Source organism: Entelurus aequoreus, linkage group LG02 (assembly GCF_033978785.1).
Source record: "Entelurus aequoreus isolate RoL-2023_Sb linkage group LG02, RoL_Eaeq_v1.1, whole genome shotgun sequence".
In the NCBI taxonomy this organism is placed as follows: Eukaryota; Metazoa; Chordata; class Actinopteri; order Syngnathiformes; family Syngnathidae; genus Entelurus; species Entelurus aequoreus.
In genome coordinates, this window is record NC_084732.1 from 69009615 (window position 1) to 69026085 (window position 16471).

The window sequence follows — 16471 nt, forward strand, 5'->3', positions numbered from 1 at the left end:
GGGGCCAAAGAAAGTTGCGAGTGTCAGCACTTTGATAACCAAGGAACGCAATTTAATCTAAGAAAGTACGGTTCTCCCCTCCCCCCCTTTTTGTTCCTCGCTGTCTTTACCAACAGATTTACTTATCCGTTTCATTTTTTTCACATTGATTTTTGCAGCTAAAACTACAATTAATCTCTCTCAAATGTGGTTTGTGTTAATATTTTTTGGATGTCTGGAAGGGTTTAATTGGATTTAGCAGTGATGGGTCATACAAATTAAAGCATGGATGCCTTATGAAACACAAGGAGTGCTACTTTATCCCCCATGTGTGACACTTAAAGAACAAAAATTAACTTGTGACAGACACACCTGCTGTGTCATTTAAGACAGCGAAGCGGCAAATTGTTTAATCAGAGAGGAATTCTTTCGGCTTACACGTGACAGATCGTACTAAATGAAGTCGGAAGAGTTGGCCGTTTTTCGTCTTTATCATAGAGCGAAACTGAACTAAGAAAAAAGAAAAATTCTGAAGTTTGGATTATTTTGATTCTAATGCGTTAAATAAAGTACATTTTCTTCCATTCCTTTTTTACTAGCTGACCCTTTTGCCAGAGTTGAATTTCATTTCATTCATTTGTATTATTAATTGTATTCGCAGGTCAAATGTGGTGACTTTTTCTGACCATTTTGAATCACTCACAGCAGCAGGTTTTATCCGGCCCGCGGGATGAGTTTGCTAAGTATAAAAATGTACCTGAAATTTTTGAATGAAAGAAACTGCTGTTCTAAATGTGTCCACTAGATGTCACAATAGCAATTCTTTGTATCTTTGTGGATGATGCTACATATGTAAACACAATAAACCACATGATGTTAGTACATCAGTCAAGGAAAATAATCAGACTGCATAAATAACATCCTGTAATTTTGATATATATTTTTTATCTTGATAGATTGAAAATGAACACCAATGAGTTGACTGATGAACATTATCACATCATTTATTCAGAAAATATAAATAACGACAAATAAAGGTAGACTACTATTAACCGCAACAAGGAAGTGTAAAAAAAACAACCCAACAACATTATGATTTCTACATTTTCAGCATGTGCTTGTTTTATTTTTAAACAAAGAAAACAATCTGAAATAGTCTTTATTTTTACGTTATCGTGCCGTGACTTTACCAGTGCGGACCACTTGGGAGTAGATTTAGCTCCATGTGGCCCCTGATCTAAAATTAGTTTGACACCCCTGACTTACAGTATCAGTGTCAATACAGCTGTTGAGCGTGCCACACAATCGTCGGGGTCTCATTTACCCATCACTAGGATTTACACTATTTTCTATGAGACAATTTGCTTTCACCTGAGCGTATTACTAACCAATGCACCAAAGTATTCATCTACTCAATACTTGGGTTACGCTTTCACTGCCTTGCATGAAACATGTCATTTCTTCCAGTGTGATCCAGTCCAACACAATCAGCCAGGTTCAACTCCAATTTTATTACCTTGCCAGGATGACATGATACTACATTACGAGGCATGCACACAGGTCATGTTACCGCCATTAAATGGAATACAGTGCATCATTAAAAGCCTTTACTCTGTGTGCTAAGGCTTTTTTTTCTTCCTTTTTTTTCGGTCACAGTGTGAGTCTTCGTTCCGTTCTTCCCTCCCAGGACTCCAAAGCTAAACGCACAAGTGGGAGGATGTTTGCAGTGACTAAACCATCGTGAGTCACTCTTTTCTCTTGACATGATTAGCACAATATTTGACAGGTTTTTTTTTTTCCTTTTCATTATGTACAGACATTCAAATACTTGGCATGGCAATAGGACGGCTCACACGACACGGTTACATTCACTTCAGTCCGGAACAGCAATGATCAACACACACAGCAAAAAGCAGACAGACACATATTTTTGTCCACACAGGTAACTGATATCAAAAAGCATAATTGACGCATCTTACTCGTTATCGTCATTTAAATTTTTACAAGATATTTAGAAAAGTCCTCGGCCTTTTAGTGTGTATTGCCATTTAAATAAAGTCAACCAAACATACAATAATATGGCATTTCTCCCTTGAGCCCCTGCTGCACACACCAGTATCATTAACATTTGCACTATATAGCCAAAAGTATTTGGCCACCTGCCTTGACTCAAATATGAACTTGAAGTGCCATGCCATTCCTAACCCATAGGGTTCAATATGATGTTGGTCCACCTTTTGCAGCTAATACAGCTTCAACTCCTCTGGGAAGGCTGTCCACAAGGTTGCGGAGTGTGTTTATAGGAATTTTCGACCATTCTTCCAAAAGCGCATTGGTGAGGTCACACGCTGATGTTGGTCGAGAAGGCCTGGCTCTCATTCTCCGTTCTATTTCATCCCAAAGGTGTTCTATCGGGTTCAGGTCAGGACTCTGTGCAGGCCAGTCAAGTTCATCCACACCAGACTCTGCCATCCATGTCTTTATGGACCTTGCTTTGTGCACTGGTGCACAGTCATGTTGGAAGAGAAAGGGGCCCGCTCCAAACTGTTCCCACAATGTTGGGAGCATGGAATTGTCCAAAATGGAGCCTTCAAAGTTCATTTCACTGGAACTAAGGGACCAAGCCCAACTCCTGGAAAAACAACCCCACACCATAATTCCTCCTCCACCAAATTTCACACTCGGCACAATGCAGTCCGAAATGTACCGTTCTCCTGGCAACCTCCAAACCCAGACTCGTCCGTCAGATTGCCCGATGGAAAAGCGTGATTCATCACTCCAGAGAACGCGTCTCCACTGCTCTAGAGTGTTTGGATGGGTGGCCAAATACTTTTGGCAATATAGTGTACATTTGATCAACAAACCATCTTTAAAATTCATTATTTCGAACCATAAAACCCGTCCATATTGCACCGGCAATATGTGGGACGCCCTGCAAAGTCGTCTGATTTCAGTAAAAATGTCCAACATAGAAGTATTCACACAGGAAATAAATAATGCAACTATACAAGAAGCATAGCAGAAGTGTATTGCATTACGTGCGGGAATATAAAAAAATAGCTGTGAGTCCTTTTATGTCATTGATTAAACACAAACGAGACAAACAGATAAGGAAAAAACAAAAAAGTGTAGAGATGTCGAGGAATTAATTAACCTCTTGAGTTTGTACAATAAGAGGTTGCTTCTTTTTTTTACAATTAGACGACAATCTGTTCATGGCTTTTATATGTACATTGGTGTCTCTTGGCCTGTGAGGAGTCGGAACATGGCTGCAGGCATCGTCTTCATGTGGATCTGGAAAGTCAAAGAACATTAAGAGTGTGAGTTAATGAAAGGCGTCCATTTTTTTTTACAGATTTTGTTGTTTTGCCCAATGTTATGGTATCTCCATTCGGGCCGCACAATAATCGGATGTTAATCACGTTATGACTTTGGCTGCCACTCGGGATGTAATGATGGTAAAACTCGGTTAGTATATTCATCTGAAATTAAATGTTTCAAAAAAAAAAAAAGTGATTGATAACATTATTGTCATCACACTTAAAAAGTACAACAAAATTACATTTTCAGTACAAACCTGCCAGGATAAGACAGACAGGATGAAAAGGGTGGAAAGAACAGGAAGCCCCGTAAAAAAGGTAAGAAAAAGGTAAACGAGGGGGGATGAGGGAGAGACAAAAACAAATCCCAAACTCCTATGGCAGGGCTCAGTTTGAGACCAGGATAAGAGAAATCACGGACGGACTGGTGCTAGCTTAAATGCTAACATGAAAACAAGAGACATTAACGTTGTTTCCCCATTAAGAAACAACATTCCCCAATCTAAATGTATACAAACTAGCGTTGTCCCGATACCAAAATGTATTTCGATACTTTTCGGTACTTTTCTAAATAAAGGGGACCACAAAAAAGTGCATTATTGGCTTTATTTTAACAAAAGATCTTAGGGTACATTAAACATATGTTTCTTATTTTAAGTTTGTCCTTAAATAAAATAGTGAACATACAAGACAACTTGTCTTTTATTAGTAAGTAAGCAAACAAAGGCTCCTAATTTAGTCTGCTGACATATGCAGTATATTGTGTCATTTATCATTCTATTATTTTGTCAACATTAGTAAGGACAAGTGGTAGAAAAGGAATTATTAATCTACTTGTTAATTTACTGTTAATATCTGCTTACTTTCTCTGTTAACATGTTCTATCTACACTTCTGTTAAAATTGAATAATCACCTATTCTTCTGTTGTTTGGATGCTTTACATTAGTTTTGGATCATACCACAAATCTGGACTTCCTGCTGCCTTCCCGGATCTCGACCTCACGCCTGCCCCCGGACCACGACGCCTCGCTCCAGCCCCTGACCATCTGCCTGTCCCCGGACCTCCGAGCCTGCCTTGCCCTTTCTGGACTTCCGCACTGATCTCAACACGCACCTTCAACACCACCTGGTAACACTCATAGTTCATAGTCGTTTCTAATAAAGAAAAATACACTAAAAGTCTTCAGACATTTTAAACATTATCAACAAACTACATTGTCCAATAAGCAGCAATAATTGATAATAGAGCAAAACGATATAATATAAGATGTATGTTATTACTCATTAATAACACAGATTTGTTTTAACAGTATAATTTTTTGGAGCCTTTTTAAAGATGATTTTCTTTATCATCATAGCAAATTATACAATGACGTCATGCTGACCACGCCCCTAACAACGCTTCCACCGCCACAGGGATCTTGGCAATCTAGGGGAAACCCTGCCAAGGTTCACTTTCGGTTTTGTTGGACTAAAGCCCAAGCAACCCTTTTGGAGGGGTAACAGGATGGACGAAAGCGTGTGAGTAGTGGGACTATTCTGAGAGAACGCGCTCAGTCTTCTCTCCAGTGCTGGTTTTGCTAATGTTTGTACTTCACTTTAATTCGATTTCAATTGTTTTGGATGTTGAACCTGCCACTTCCGCTCTGGAACAAGGTGAGTGTAGACTCAAAAGTTCACCTTTTCTAACACTCTTTACCAATACCATTTCATGGTCATTATTGAATGCTTCATCACTATCATGTCAGCTTTTAACGACAAATGTTGAGTAGTTTCATTGATCTTCTTAATGAGTTATTTTTGCTGATGATGTAGTTGACTAAAATGCAGCCAGTCCAACTTAAAAAGTATGTACAGATCAGGTGTTAGAGCACAATGATTAGTACCGCATTTTTCGGACTATGAGGCGCATTTTCTCAAAAATCGACATTGTGCCTTATAACCCGGTGCACCTAATGTATGGAATAATTCTGGTGGTGCTTACCAACCTCGAAGCAATTTTATTTGGTACATGGTGTAATGATAAGTGTGACCAGTAGATGGCAGTCACACATAAGAGATATGTGCAGACTGCAATATGACGCCAGTAAACAACACCAAAACTTGAAATGAACATTACACACGGCACTCAAAAATCTGTCAAAATGTATCAGTATGACTTTGAAGCCGCACCGCTTGATGGATTGTCAGACAATTAAGGCTACCGTAGTCAGAGATACAAGTATTACTATGGTGTGTGTATAAGGACCGCAAAACGGCACCCATTAGCAGACATATTATCTGGTGTTTTGTTTCACAATATTATGCAAAACCAACTTTTCTTACTTTCTGGTAGCTGCTGATCTGTATTTGGGATGTGCGTAAATCTAGAAAATTTGCGCAGGTCCGCCACTGTAGTCCGTGCCGATACCGTAGTCGAAAAGCTTCATCTTTTACTCTATCTACTTGTTATGGGACATTCACCCTCTGCTGCTGCCATTTATAATATAAAGTAGTGTAAAGTTCTAACTTATATCTCACTATGGAAGCGCTAAAAACTACAGGTGTAGTGCGTTTACAGTATTCACCCAAAGAACTTTAGTTATTGGAGACTTCCGGTCGGACGGTTTCTCACGGGACACATTTCCGGCCTTGTTGTTGCACTAATGAGCCACGGATGAGAAGATGCTGCTCCGTTATTGATTTAAGTAAAGTCTGAATGTCATTAAAACAGTTAGCGCCATCTTTTGACACTTCTTCCACTCCCGTCCTTGCACGCTACACCGCTACAACAAAGAGGACGGGGAGAAGACTCTGTCGAAGGTGAGCCACGTAAATAAGACCGCCCACAAAACGGCGCATCCTGAAGAGACTGTCAGAAAGCGGCTTGAAGATGATCTGTAAAACATAATCTATGCAACATTTTGACCAAAGAACCACCATTACATGTTATGTAGACCACAAGGAAGTGTTTTCTATTTAGAAAAAAATTTGATATGACCCCTTTAATGCGTCTTATAATCCAGTGCGCCTTTTGTATGAAAAAAGACCTGAATAGACCCTCTCATCAGCAGTGCGCCTTATAATCCGGTGCACCCTATGGTCCAGAAAATACGGTTGTGGGGGGCGGTGGGGCCAGCACGCTTGCAGGAGAAAAGATCACCGCCGCTGTCCATGGTGCTGAGGACGAGCTCCATCGGGTAGGGGCGGGGCATGTGCTGACGGCGAGACACAGCTGACAGGTGATTAGATTTCACAGGTGGTACGTGTTAATCGAATCATCTGTTGTCTTTAACAGTGAGCGGCCGGGTGCAGGAGGGAGAGGAAGTTTGGAGAGAGACTGAAAAGTCCTGGAGAGACCGTATCACTGATGAGTGTGTTGAAAAACATTAAATCTGTTGTACAACTCTGTACGCTTGGCTACTTTGACGTGCGTATTCGTGGAACCGCAAGACAGCGACTTCTACAACGGTATATAACTTCTGTTTTAAAATGAAAAAAAAAAAAACAGGTCTATAGTTGTTTATAAGGCAGCAAAACATGTTGAGCAAGGAGCTTTGTTGTGTGTGTGTGTGTGTGTGTGTTTATGTTCAGTGCATCACCTCGCCAACAGAGTTGGAGAGAGCCTGAACAATCTTCTCATGTGCTGTGGCCACCACACTCTGCCCGTTGATCTCGATGATCCGGTGGCCAACCCGGACCCCTCCTCGCTCAGCGATGCCCCCCCGCATAAGACTGCATATCTGGGAGGAACACAAAAAAGGTCATCTAGCATATTAAATGTGTGCAGGCATAAGGGCAAACTGTGTTGTTTAAAGCAGGGGTGATCAAAGTGCGGCCCTGGGGGGCATTTTTTGGCGCACAGAGTGTTCATTTACGACAGTCTCAGTACATCGTGGATTTTCAAGTACCAATGAGATTTGAGTACGCTTTGACGTTTCATGTTAAAATGATGTATGTTTTAGAGTGTATGAAGTGTTTTTGGAGCATTGGAAGTGTTTATAAGTGTGTATGAAGCTGCGTGGAGGGGTTATAAAGATGATATATGCATACAGTATTTATAGAAATCATAAAATAGTGTCCATGCTTCACGTAAATTCACCGACTATGGTAATGTAACCCCAGCTTTAATTGAAGGAACACAGTATTGTAAAATATAAAATTATTTCATTATTAATAAGATATATTATTAGTCGTGCTGTCAAATTATTATTTTTGGATTAATCATGAATAATCACAGGTTATTAATCCCTTGCATGATTTAAATGAACTTGAAAAAAAGAGCCCAATATTTGGACACAAATACAAATCCCAAAACCAAGGAAGTTGGCACGTTGTGTAAATGGTAAGAGAAAACAGAATACAATGATTTGCAAATCCTTTTCAACCTATATTCAACTGAATAGACTGCAAAGACAAGATATTCAACGTTCGAACTGGTAAACTTTGTTATTTTTTGCAAATATTAGCTCATTTGGAATTTGATGCCTGCAACATGTTTCAAAAAAGCTGGCACAAGTGGCAAAAAAGACTGAGAAAGTTGGGGAATGCTCATCAAACACTTATTTGGAACATCCCACAGGTGAACAGGTTAATTGGGAACAGGTGGGTGCCATGATTGGGTATAATAGCAGCTTCCATGAAATGCTCAGTCATTCACAAACAAGGATGGGGCGAGGATCACCACTTTGTGTACAAATGTGTGAGCAATTTGTTAAACAGTTTAAGAACAACATTTCTCAAACAGCTATTGCAAGGAATTTAGGGATTTCACCATCTACGGTCCGTAATATCATCAAAAGGTTCAGAGAATCTGGAGAAATCACTGCACGTAAGTGGCTAAACCTGTGACCTTCGATCCCTCAGGCTGTACTGCATCAACAAGCGACATCAGTATGTAAAGGATATCACCACATTGGCTCAGGAACACTTCAGAAAACCACTGTCAGTAACTATGGTTCGTCGCTACATCTGTAAGTGCAAGTTAAAACTCTAATATGCAAAGCCAAAGCCATTTATCAACAACACCGCTGGGCCCGAGCTCATCTAGGATGGACTGATGCAAAGTGGAAAAGTGTTCTGTGGTCTGACGAGTCCATATTTCAAATTGTTTTTGGAAACTGTGGATGTTGTGTCCTCCGGAACAAAGACGAAAAGAGCCAAAGTTGAAAAGCCAGCATCTGTGATGGTATGGGGGTGTATTAGTGCCCAGGGCATGGGTAACTTACACATCTGTGAAGGCGCCATTAATGCTGAAAGGTACATACAGGTTTTGGAGCAACATATGTTGCCATCCAAGCAACATCTTTTTCATGGACGCCCCTGCTTATTTCAGCAAAACAATGCCAAGCCACGTGTTACAACAGCGTGGCTTCATAGTAAAAGAGTGCGGGTACTAGACTGGCCTGCCTGTAGTCCAGACCTGTCTCCCATGAAAATGTGTGGCGCATTATGAAACGTAAAATACCACAACGGAAACCTTGGACTGTTGAACAACTTAAGCTGTACATCAAGCAAGAATGGGAAAGAATTCCACCTGAAAAGCTTCAAAAATGTGTCTCCTCAGTTCCCAAACGTTTACTGAGTGTTGTTAAAAGGAAAGGCCATGTAACACAGTGGTAAAAATGCCCCTGTGCCAATTTTTTTGCAATGTGTTGCTGCCATTAAATTATAAGTTTATGATTATTTGCAAAAAAAAAATTAAGTTTCTCAGTTCGAACAACAAATACCTCGTCTTTGCAGTCTATTCAATTGAATATAAGTTGAAAAGGATTGCAAATCATTGTATTCTGTTTTTATTTACGATTTACACAACGTGCCAACTTCAATGGTTTTGGGTTTTGTACAATTTTATCGTCAGAGTGTCAAACAGGAACATTTTCTTAATGTTTTACTTAAATGCACGTCATTTATTTGCTGGAAAATAAGGTAAAAGAACATGAACCGTCAAAATATAGTGAGTGATTAATCTGCATGTATATACATGATTAATGCATTTTTTTGTAATCAATCACAAGAGTGAACTTGTTATTTTTGTCAGCTCTAATTCTCAGATATTACATTATTAGATTTAAAGTTTGATAACATAAACAGTATTGATTGACCTCCATACAATTATTGTGTAAAGGTGCCCTCGCTAGAAAAAGTTTCACACCATTGATTTACAGCAACACACTGAACAGATCTTTGTACAGCAATATTCTGAGGTAAAACAATGTTTCTGAGGCTGAAGCTCAGCAGTATAAATACATGTATCATCAATAGCTGTACTAGAACTGGTACAGTGTTTCCCATACATTCGACTCGCCCAAATCTTTTCATTTGGCCTGTCGAAAATCACCCAAATAGGCTCGATGAAACAATTTTAACTAGGGCTGGTCATGTATGCTGTACTCGCGCCACCCCACAGGAGGCAATAGCGAGGCATGTGTGTCACAATGAAGCAGCAGTGGGGAGAGTAGAATAAAAAAACTACTCATTCAACCCCGAAAAAAATCAAAACAAATTGCGAAAATCAGAATTTTAACAAAGACTGGACAAAAAATGTATGAATGTTCTGCCCCAAGCAAGTGCTCGAGTCACTATTTCCTGTCAGACCTTTTAAGCGCCAGCAGCAACAATGGTAGGAATCCCAGCATGTAAGCTTCATCACGAAACGTGGTTAAATCTTTCTAAGTAGATATTATGCATAAAGATATTTAGTTAGTTTTTTATTGAAATTGCTGACTTTGTGATGTCTTTCGCATTCATGGTCGTGCTGGTTTTTTTTGTCTGAGAAAAGCCCGTTTTATACATGTAGCGCTAAATTTGACCAGTAGAGGGCGATAACGCTACACCTTAGGTTTAATTGTGATGAGTCACATTCATCGTGTGCAATGTTTGATGTGGATATTGTTTAATTTCTATATGCGTAAACATCTGCAGTTTATTGTGTGAGTGCATTAACACTAAACCTTCTATTTTATTTATGTAAAATACACATCCATCCATCCATTTCCTGCCGCTTGTCCCTCTCGGAGTGGCGGGGGTGCTGGAGCCTATCCCAGCTGCACTCGGGCGGAAGGCGGCGTACACCCTGGACAAGTCGCCACTTCATCACAGGGCCAACAAAGATAGACAAACAACATTCACACTCGGGCCAATTCAGTGTTGCCAATCAACCCAGATGCATGTCTTTAATGGACATTAATTATGTAAAATACACAATGGACTATTTACTTTTGTTATGGTTATGTTTGTATTTTCAGTCTTACAAACTTAAATGAAGGAAGAAGTGCAAATAAATAAAACAATGGAAGGACACTTATTCAAAAGAAGGAATATCAACATTTCTGGAGCTTCTGTTTCTTCATGCTGTTAACTATCTGTCTAGCTGCGCATGCTGGAATTGAGTAGCGAGGGCGGAATAATGAATTCATTGACAGTACAGCGTGAAAGCCAATGTGTTTACTTTGCAATTAAGTAAACACAGTCTCTAAGGAATATAACCTGCGGAGGCACTTTCTGACGAAACATCCACATCTCGATGGCCGGCCCCTGAGCCCTTGGGCTCTTGAAACTGTGGCCCTCTTCATTTTATAATTGGAAGCCCTGCCATTCAGTCAATTATTTGTGACGGTCCGATAGGAATACATTAGGTCTACTACGAATAGATTTAGCGCCACCTGTTCGCATCTCGCTCATAAACGCATTATAATGGAACTATCTGTAAATGTAGCTTTAACACAGTTTGTACGCACCTGGTCTGCCAGATAATAAAAAGACGTAGAAGCAGTGATCAGCGTTTCCAATTTATTCTCCACTCTGGCCTACGTTTTGTCAACATTTGTTTTTTTAAGGACAAAGACCTACGCTGGGGTGTTGACAACAAGCCAAAATGCATGGCATAATCTGCCTTTTTAAAATAATTGTGTTCGTGTGGACATGGCCTACGCACTCACAGGCAAAATTGTAAAAAATAACAAAAAAAGGAACATATTTTTTTTGTTTCTATACATACTTGTTTTTTTTCCACTTTTTTTCCCCCACAGTGTCTATAAAAATGACATGCACATGCGTCATGGCCCATTAGGTGTTATTTTGTCACAGTCCTGTGAGTGAAATGGTAAGGTAAAACAAACTTACAATTCCGTTCTGCACACTGAAGCCCAGCTGATACTTGAGGTCAGGTCTCTTAATGAGGACGGTCGTAACAGGAGGGCAGCTGACAATGTTCATTTTCACCTGCACCTGGTTCTTTAAACCCTGTACACACGACATGCATTTCAAAAACAGCAGTAAGCCATGTTTAATTCATTTATTGTCTCTCTGTACCTTGATGATTCCCTGACAGGTGGCGAGCGGCAGCCCTACGAGGCTGGTGTTGTTGATGGACATGATCTGATCGCCGATGCTCAACTTGCCCGAGCGTGCCGCTGGGGCGCCGTTCATCATGTTGGCTAAGATGACCGTGGGGAGGATGGAACCCCAACCTGACTCCACGATCACGACGCCCAGGATCTCGCCTTTACTCTTCTCCAGCTGCAGCTGTGGACGACAGCAGAGGAGAGGTCAGGTCTTACTGCCTGTAACAACACACCTAATTAGTCTTTTGATAGACTAATTAGTCTCCTGATGAGCCCTAAGCCCCATTCAGACTAGACATCAGCAACTATAATTAGTAGTAGTGTGTAATATACTGTGGAACGCATTTATATCAATTCCCCTTGGATTGGCTTGAAGTAAGCGGCTGTCGCCATAAACATAAACACTGGGCAGTAAAAAAGGCTTTTAAAAAAAGAACTGACAATGTAGCTAATGCGAGTCATCTATTTAACTTATAAAGCCCTCGAAAAAAAACATCTCCATTTACATGTTTTGTGTGACCTGTATTGTAAGAACTAACACAGAGGAACTACTTTTAGTAACACGATGCCTCGGTTACTGAGGTATCTACTGCAGCTGTTGACAAACTGAGCTGCTGCATCACCTGTGAGTTGGTGAAAGTTTGTGCTGGTTATAAATCATGTCTCTCGCTCATATGGGAGAAAACCTTGCTTCCATAAGCCGAGAAATTTGGAAACTTGGCAACTTCAAAATACATTTTTTTTTGTAAGACATCGCGAGAAAGACGCTGCAATATGCTTGTTTGCTCCCAACATTGAGTATTATGATGAATTCATCAACTAAATGGAAAACACAAGTCTTCTGCTGGAAGATATGAACATCCTATCAGTTGGGACTGAGAGCAGACAATGTACAGTAAGTGATTATTTTATGATGCTTAGTGTTTCGCTAGAGCTAGATCTGCTTGTCACCCAGTTTCTACAACTTGTAGAAGGAGGACCTTATATTCAGGCAAAAAAATATAAGGTTCTTGATCATAATTTGTGCCAAAGTAGTTGTTAGCTCTCATGAATATAATTAGTAGTTGTTGTTCTTGAAGTAAATAGTGAACGTTGTCTTGTGCTCAGTGAAATCATTGAGCCAAAAACGAATTGCGATTCTTAAAATGACCAAAATACCTAAATATTACATGTTACTTGATAATTAATAATTAAAGATAAACGTAATTTTTTATTTACTTTCCCTAAATATCTAAAAGTATTTATATTCTCTTCATGTCACATTATGCTCCTTACAGCGCTGTTGTTTTTAGTTTATAGAGTTTTTATCCAATCAGATTTCAGCTAGCTTATGTTGCCATGCTGTACCAAATCTGCCGGGGCCTTCAGATTCAGCAATGCGGGCGTCTGTGCACTGTAAGTGAACGGGGACATACAGTTGCGATAGCCAATCAGATCACACGTTGTCAGTAAGGCCTTCTAGATGGCCTAAGGCAGATATATAGTGATGTTATGAGGCAGGTACATAAGAACTCCATTACCCAGCATGCTACAGTAGTGAAGAGCATGCGCAGTAGTCCCGTTTAGGTTGTTGAACGTACTCATGCCGGCAGCTGGATGTTTTTGATGAGCACGCTGTGGAGTAAACTTTAAGAACTCAGCCAACACGCCTCGTCTGTATCTTTTATGATTAGACAAAACAACACATATATTTGCAAGGCTATTTTCAAGAAGGGTATTTAAAGAGAAACTACATCTTGTGAGACGATGTCAGCCAACCCCGTAAGCTAGCTCAGCTGTCGATAAAATGTGAGTTCAGATATTTAATGTCTTTATTTTTGCACGTTTTAAAATGTTTTTTGCAATTTTTATTTTGACAGTACCATATAAGATATGTTTTAATTGCTGATGTGGGTTTATTGATTTTTAAATGCGCCAGAAAATAACTTGTTTTGTACAATGGCCAGTAGTGTGTAAATGTGTTTCTGTATAGTATTTCTCCAGCAATGGTCATGTGGGGACATAAATGATGGTATTTTGAGAGGCAATTTTTGTAGTCGGTCATCACTGAAGGCCTAGGTGGGAAATGCACCGCCCGCCACCGATATACAGTATATAAATATATATACATATACATAAACACACACACGTTATACATATATATATACACACATATCCCTTCTCATTCAATGCGTTTTCTTTATTTTCATGACTATTTACATTGTAGATTGTTACTGAAGGCATCAAAACTATAAATGAACACATGTGGAGTTATGAACTTAACAAAAAGGCGCGGCCTTTCTGGTGTCACTTCCTCTCCGAACTCAGTTTGTAAATGATCAGTGAGTCCATACAAAGCTAAGAGCCGGAGATTCAAGAAACACACGGCGCACTTACCCAAGTAAAAAATTGTCAGAGGAGGGGGATCTTAAACGATGATTTAGTGTGGCTGAATTGGGGCTTAGGCTAAATAATTATTTGTTTAAGGGGTTATCCGGCTTAGTGTAGACATAGCCTAAGACTGCATGAAAGCTCAGCTTCCCCTAAAATGTAAAAAAAAATAAGTGGTTGAATATGAACTGTTTGGTTTACATTTCATTGACTAAATATGTGCTCGAATGCATTAAACTTTTGTTCACAATCAGCTACTAGCTACTGGGTCAACGACGCAACTTTATTCTCATTTAATCCCGTAACGTCATAGTGCATTAAACAGTGTCAAAACTTGACATCAACGCAGAAAAAATAGATGGTCATTGTACCTGAACCTGCTCAGTGGCCTCAGGGTTAGAGTGTCCACCCTGAGATCGGTAGGTCGTGAGTTCAAACCCCGGCCGAGTCATAGCAAAGACTATAAAAATGGGACCCATTACCTCCCTGCTTGGCACTCAGCATCAAGGGTTGGAATTGGGGGTTAAATCACCAAAATGATTCCCGAGCGCGGCCACCGCTGCTGCTCACTGCTCCCCTCACCTCCCAGGGGGTGGAACAAGGGGATGGGTCAAATGCAGAGGGTAATTTCACCACACCTATTGTGTGTGTGACTATCAGTGGTACTTTAACTTTAACTTTAATAAACGCTCCGTTTTGTCCCGCCCATCGGACACTCATCGTCTCTCAGGACCTGGCCTGGACGTATAGCTTCATGATGACTGGATGATATGATACCTTTTTGATTGACAGATTGCAACATCATACAATCCTGGAGGAACTGCCAATGCGGTTATTTACAAGAAAATTGTTAAGTAGAGTAAAATGTAAAATACATGTTTTTTTTTCGTACACGGTAGCTGTATGTAAGTAAGCGCCAGGGCGGCCTCTCCGCATAAAGCAGAAAGTGTTTCTCTGCTTCTAATCCTCCCAAATCCTCTCATAATATTTATAGGAACATCACGGGCCAAAGAGGAAAAAATCGGTTTGAGCAGATTTGACTGCATAATCTGCGTCTAATAAACCAAGAGTTGCTGTAAACAAGCGCTCATGGGACAACGTCTACTATTGTTTACGTCTCATTCTCAAATGATTCATCTTTGCCAGCTTTGCCATGTGAGAAACACCTGGAGGATTCCAGTTCTTACAAACCTCTTTGCAGTTTTCAGAGTTGGAGAAGTGAATGAGGTCATCATTGTACATCTCCTGGGTGTTGATGATGTCACTGTACTCCTTTTGGCTCAGATCCTCTGGGTTTATGCCGTTGGCTCTCAGGAACTCCTGATAAGCGACACTGAAAGCCTGGCCGATGGACTGAGCGATGAGCTGGGCCTGTGTACAAAAATGCAATGAAATGAATACATATAAATGACAATATCGTAGCACAGTGGTTTCTTAAACTTTTTTCACCGAGAACCACTTTGGAAAAGACTTGGCTCTCCAAGTACTACCATAAAGACCAACATTAAAATACAGCATCGTAGTAGGCCAAAGTATTCATTAAAAACAAGGCAGAGGTATAATTTAACAAGTATATTTAAAGGCCTACTGAAACCCACTACTACCGACCACGCAGTCTGATAGTTTATACATCAATGATGAAATCTTAACATTGCAACACATAAAGTGCAATTTTTAATTTCGCGCGAAATATCCTGTTGAAAACGTCTCGGTATGATGACGTTTGCGCGTGACGTCACGGATTGTAGAGGACATTTTGGGACAGCATGGTGGCCAGCTATTAAGTCGTCTGTTTTCATCGCAAAATTCCACAGTATTCTGGACATCTGTGTTGGTGAATCTTTTGCAATTTGTTCAATGAACAATGGAGACAGCAAAGAAGAAAGCCTGTAGGTGGGAAGCGGTGTACTGTGGCAGGTGTTGTGCCGGATAACGCACCCCCGCCGCAGAATACACCCTCTGACTGTTGTGCCGGATAACACAGCCGGTGTTTCATTGTTTACATTCCCGAAAGATGGCCGTCAAGCTTTACCATTGGCCTGTGGAGAACTGGGACAACAGAGACTCTTACCAGGAGGACTTTGAGTTAGATACACAGACGCGGTACCGTGAGTACGCAGCTGCAGCTTCCAAACATTTGATCGCTTGCCCGTAAGTGCGTGCCGCTATGGGGAGGTGAACGGTACTTTGGGCTGTGGGATTGAGTGTGTTGTGCAGGTGTTTGAGTTGTATTGGCGGGTTATATGGACGGGAGGGGGGAGGTGTTTGTTATGCGGGATTAATTTGTGGCATATTAAATATAAGCCTGGTTGTGTTGTGGCTAATAGAGTATATATATGTCTTGTGTTTATTTACTGTTTTAGTCATTCCCAGCTGAATATCACGTCCCACCCGCCTCTCACAGCATCTTCCCTATCTGAATCGCTCCCACTGCCCTTTAGTCCTTCACTCTCACTTTCCTCATCCACAAATCTTTC

At 40.4% G+C, this 16471-nt stretch overlaps 1 protein-coding gene and 1 long non-coding RNA gene across 4 annotated transcripts in view; one reads left to right on the top strand and one right to left on the bottom strand.

The window, feature by feature from the left end:
• Positions 1 to 1107: 1107 nt before the first annotated feature.
• LOC133638567 (amyloid-beta A4 precursor protein-binding family A member 2-like) overlaps positions 1108 to 16471 on the bottom strand; it is a 172725-nt gene continuing 157361 nt past the window's right edge. For all 3 annotated transcript variants that reach the window (XM_062031328.1, XM_062031335.1, XM_062031344.1), the window contains 5 exons: positions 15186 to 15365; positions 11593 to 11805; positions 11404 to 11523; positions 6882 to 7022; positions 1108 to 3273 (listed from right to left, as the gene is read on the bottom strand). In XM_062031328.1, coding sequence (XP_061887312.1) covers positions 3202 to 3273; positions 6882 to 7022; positions 11404 to 11523; positions 11593 to 11805; positions 15186 to 15365 — 726 coding nt within the window. In that variant the 3' untranslated portion in view covers positions 1108 to 3201. The remainder of the gene's footprint in view (positions 3274 to 6881; positions 7023 to 11403; positions 11524 to 11592; positions 11806 to 15185; positions 15366 to 16471) is intronic.
• LOC133638580 (uncharacterized) lies at positions 6607 to 12040 on the top strand. The gene is made up of 3 exons (XR_009823656.1): positions 6607 to 6750; positions 6874 to 7042; positions 11612 to 12040. It is a non-coding gene; the product is annotated as an uncharacterized LOC133638580 (long non-coding RNA).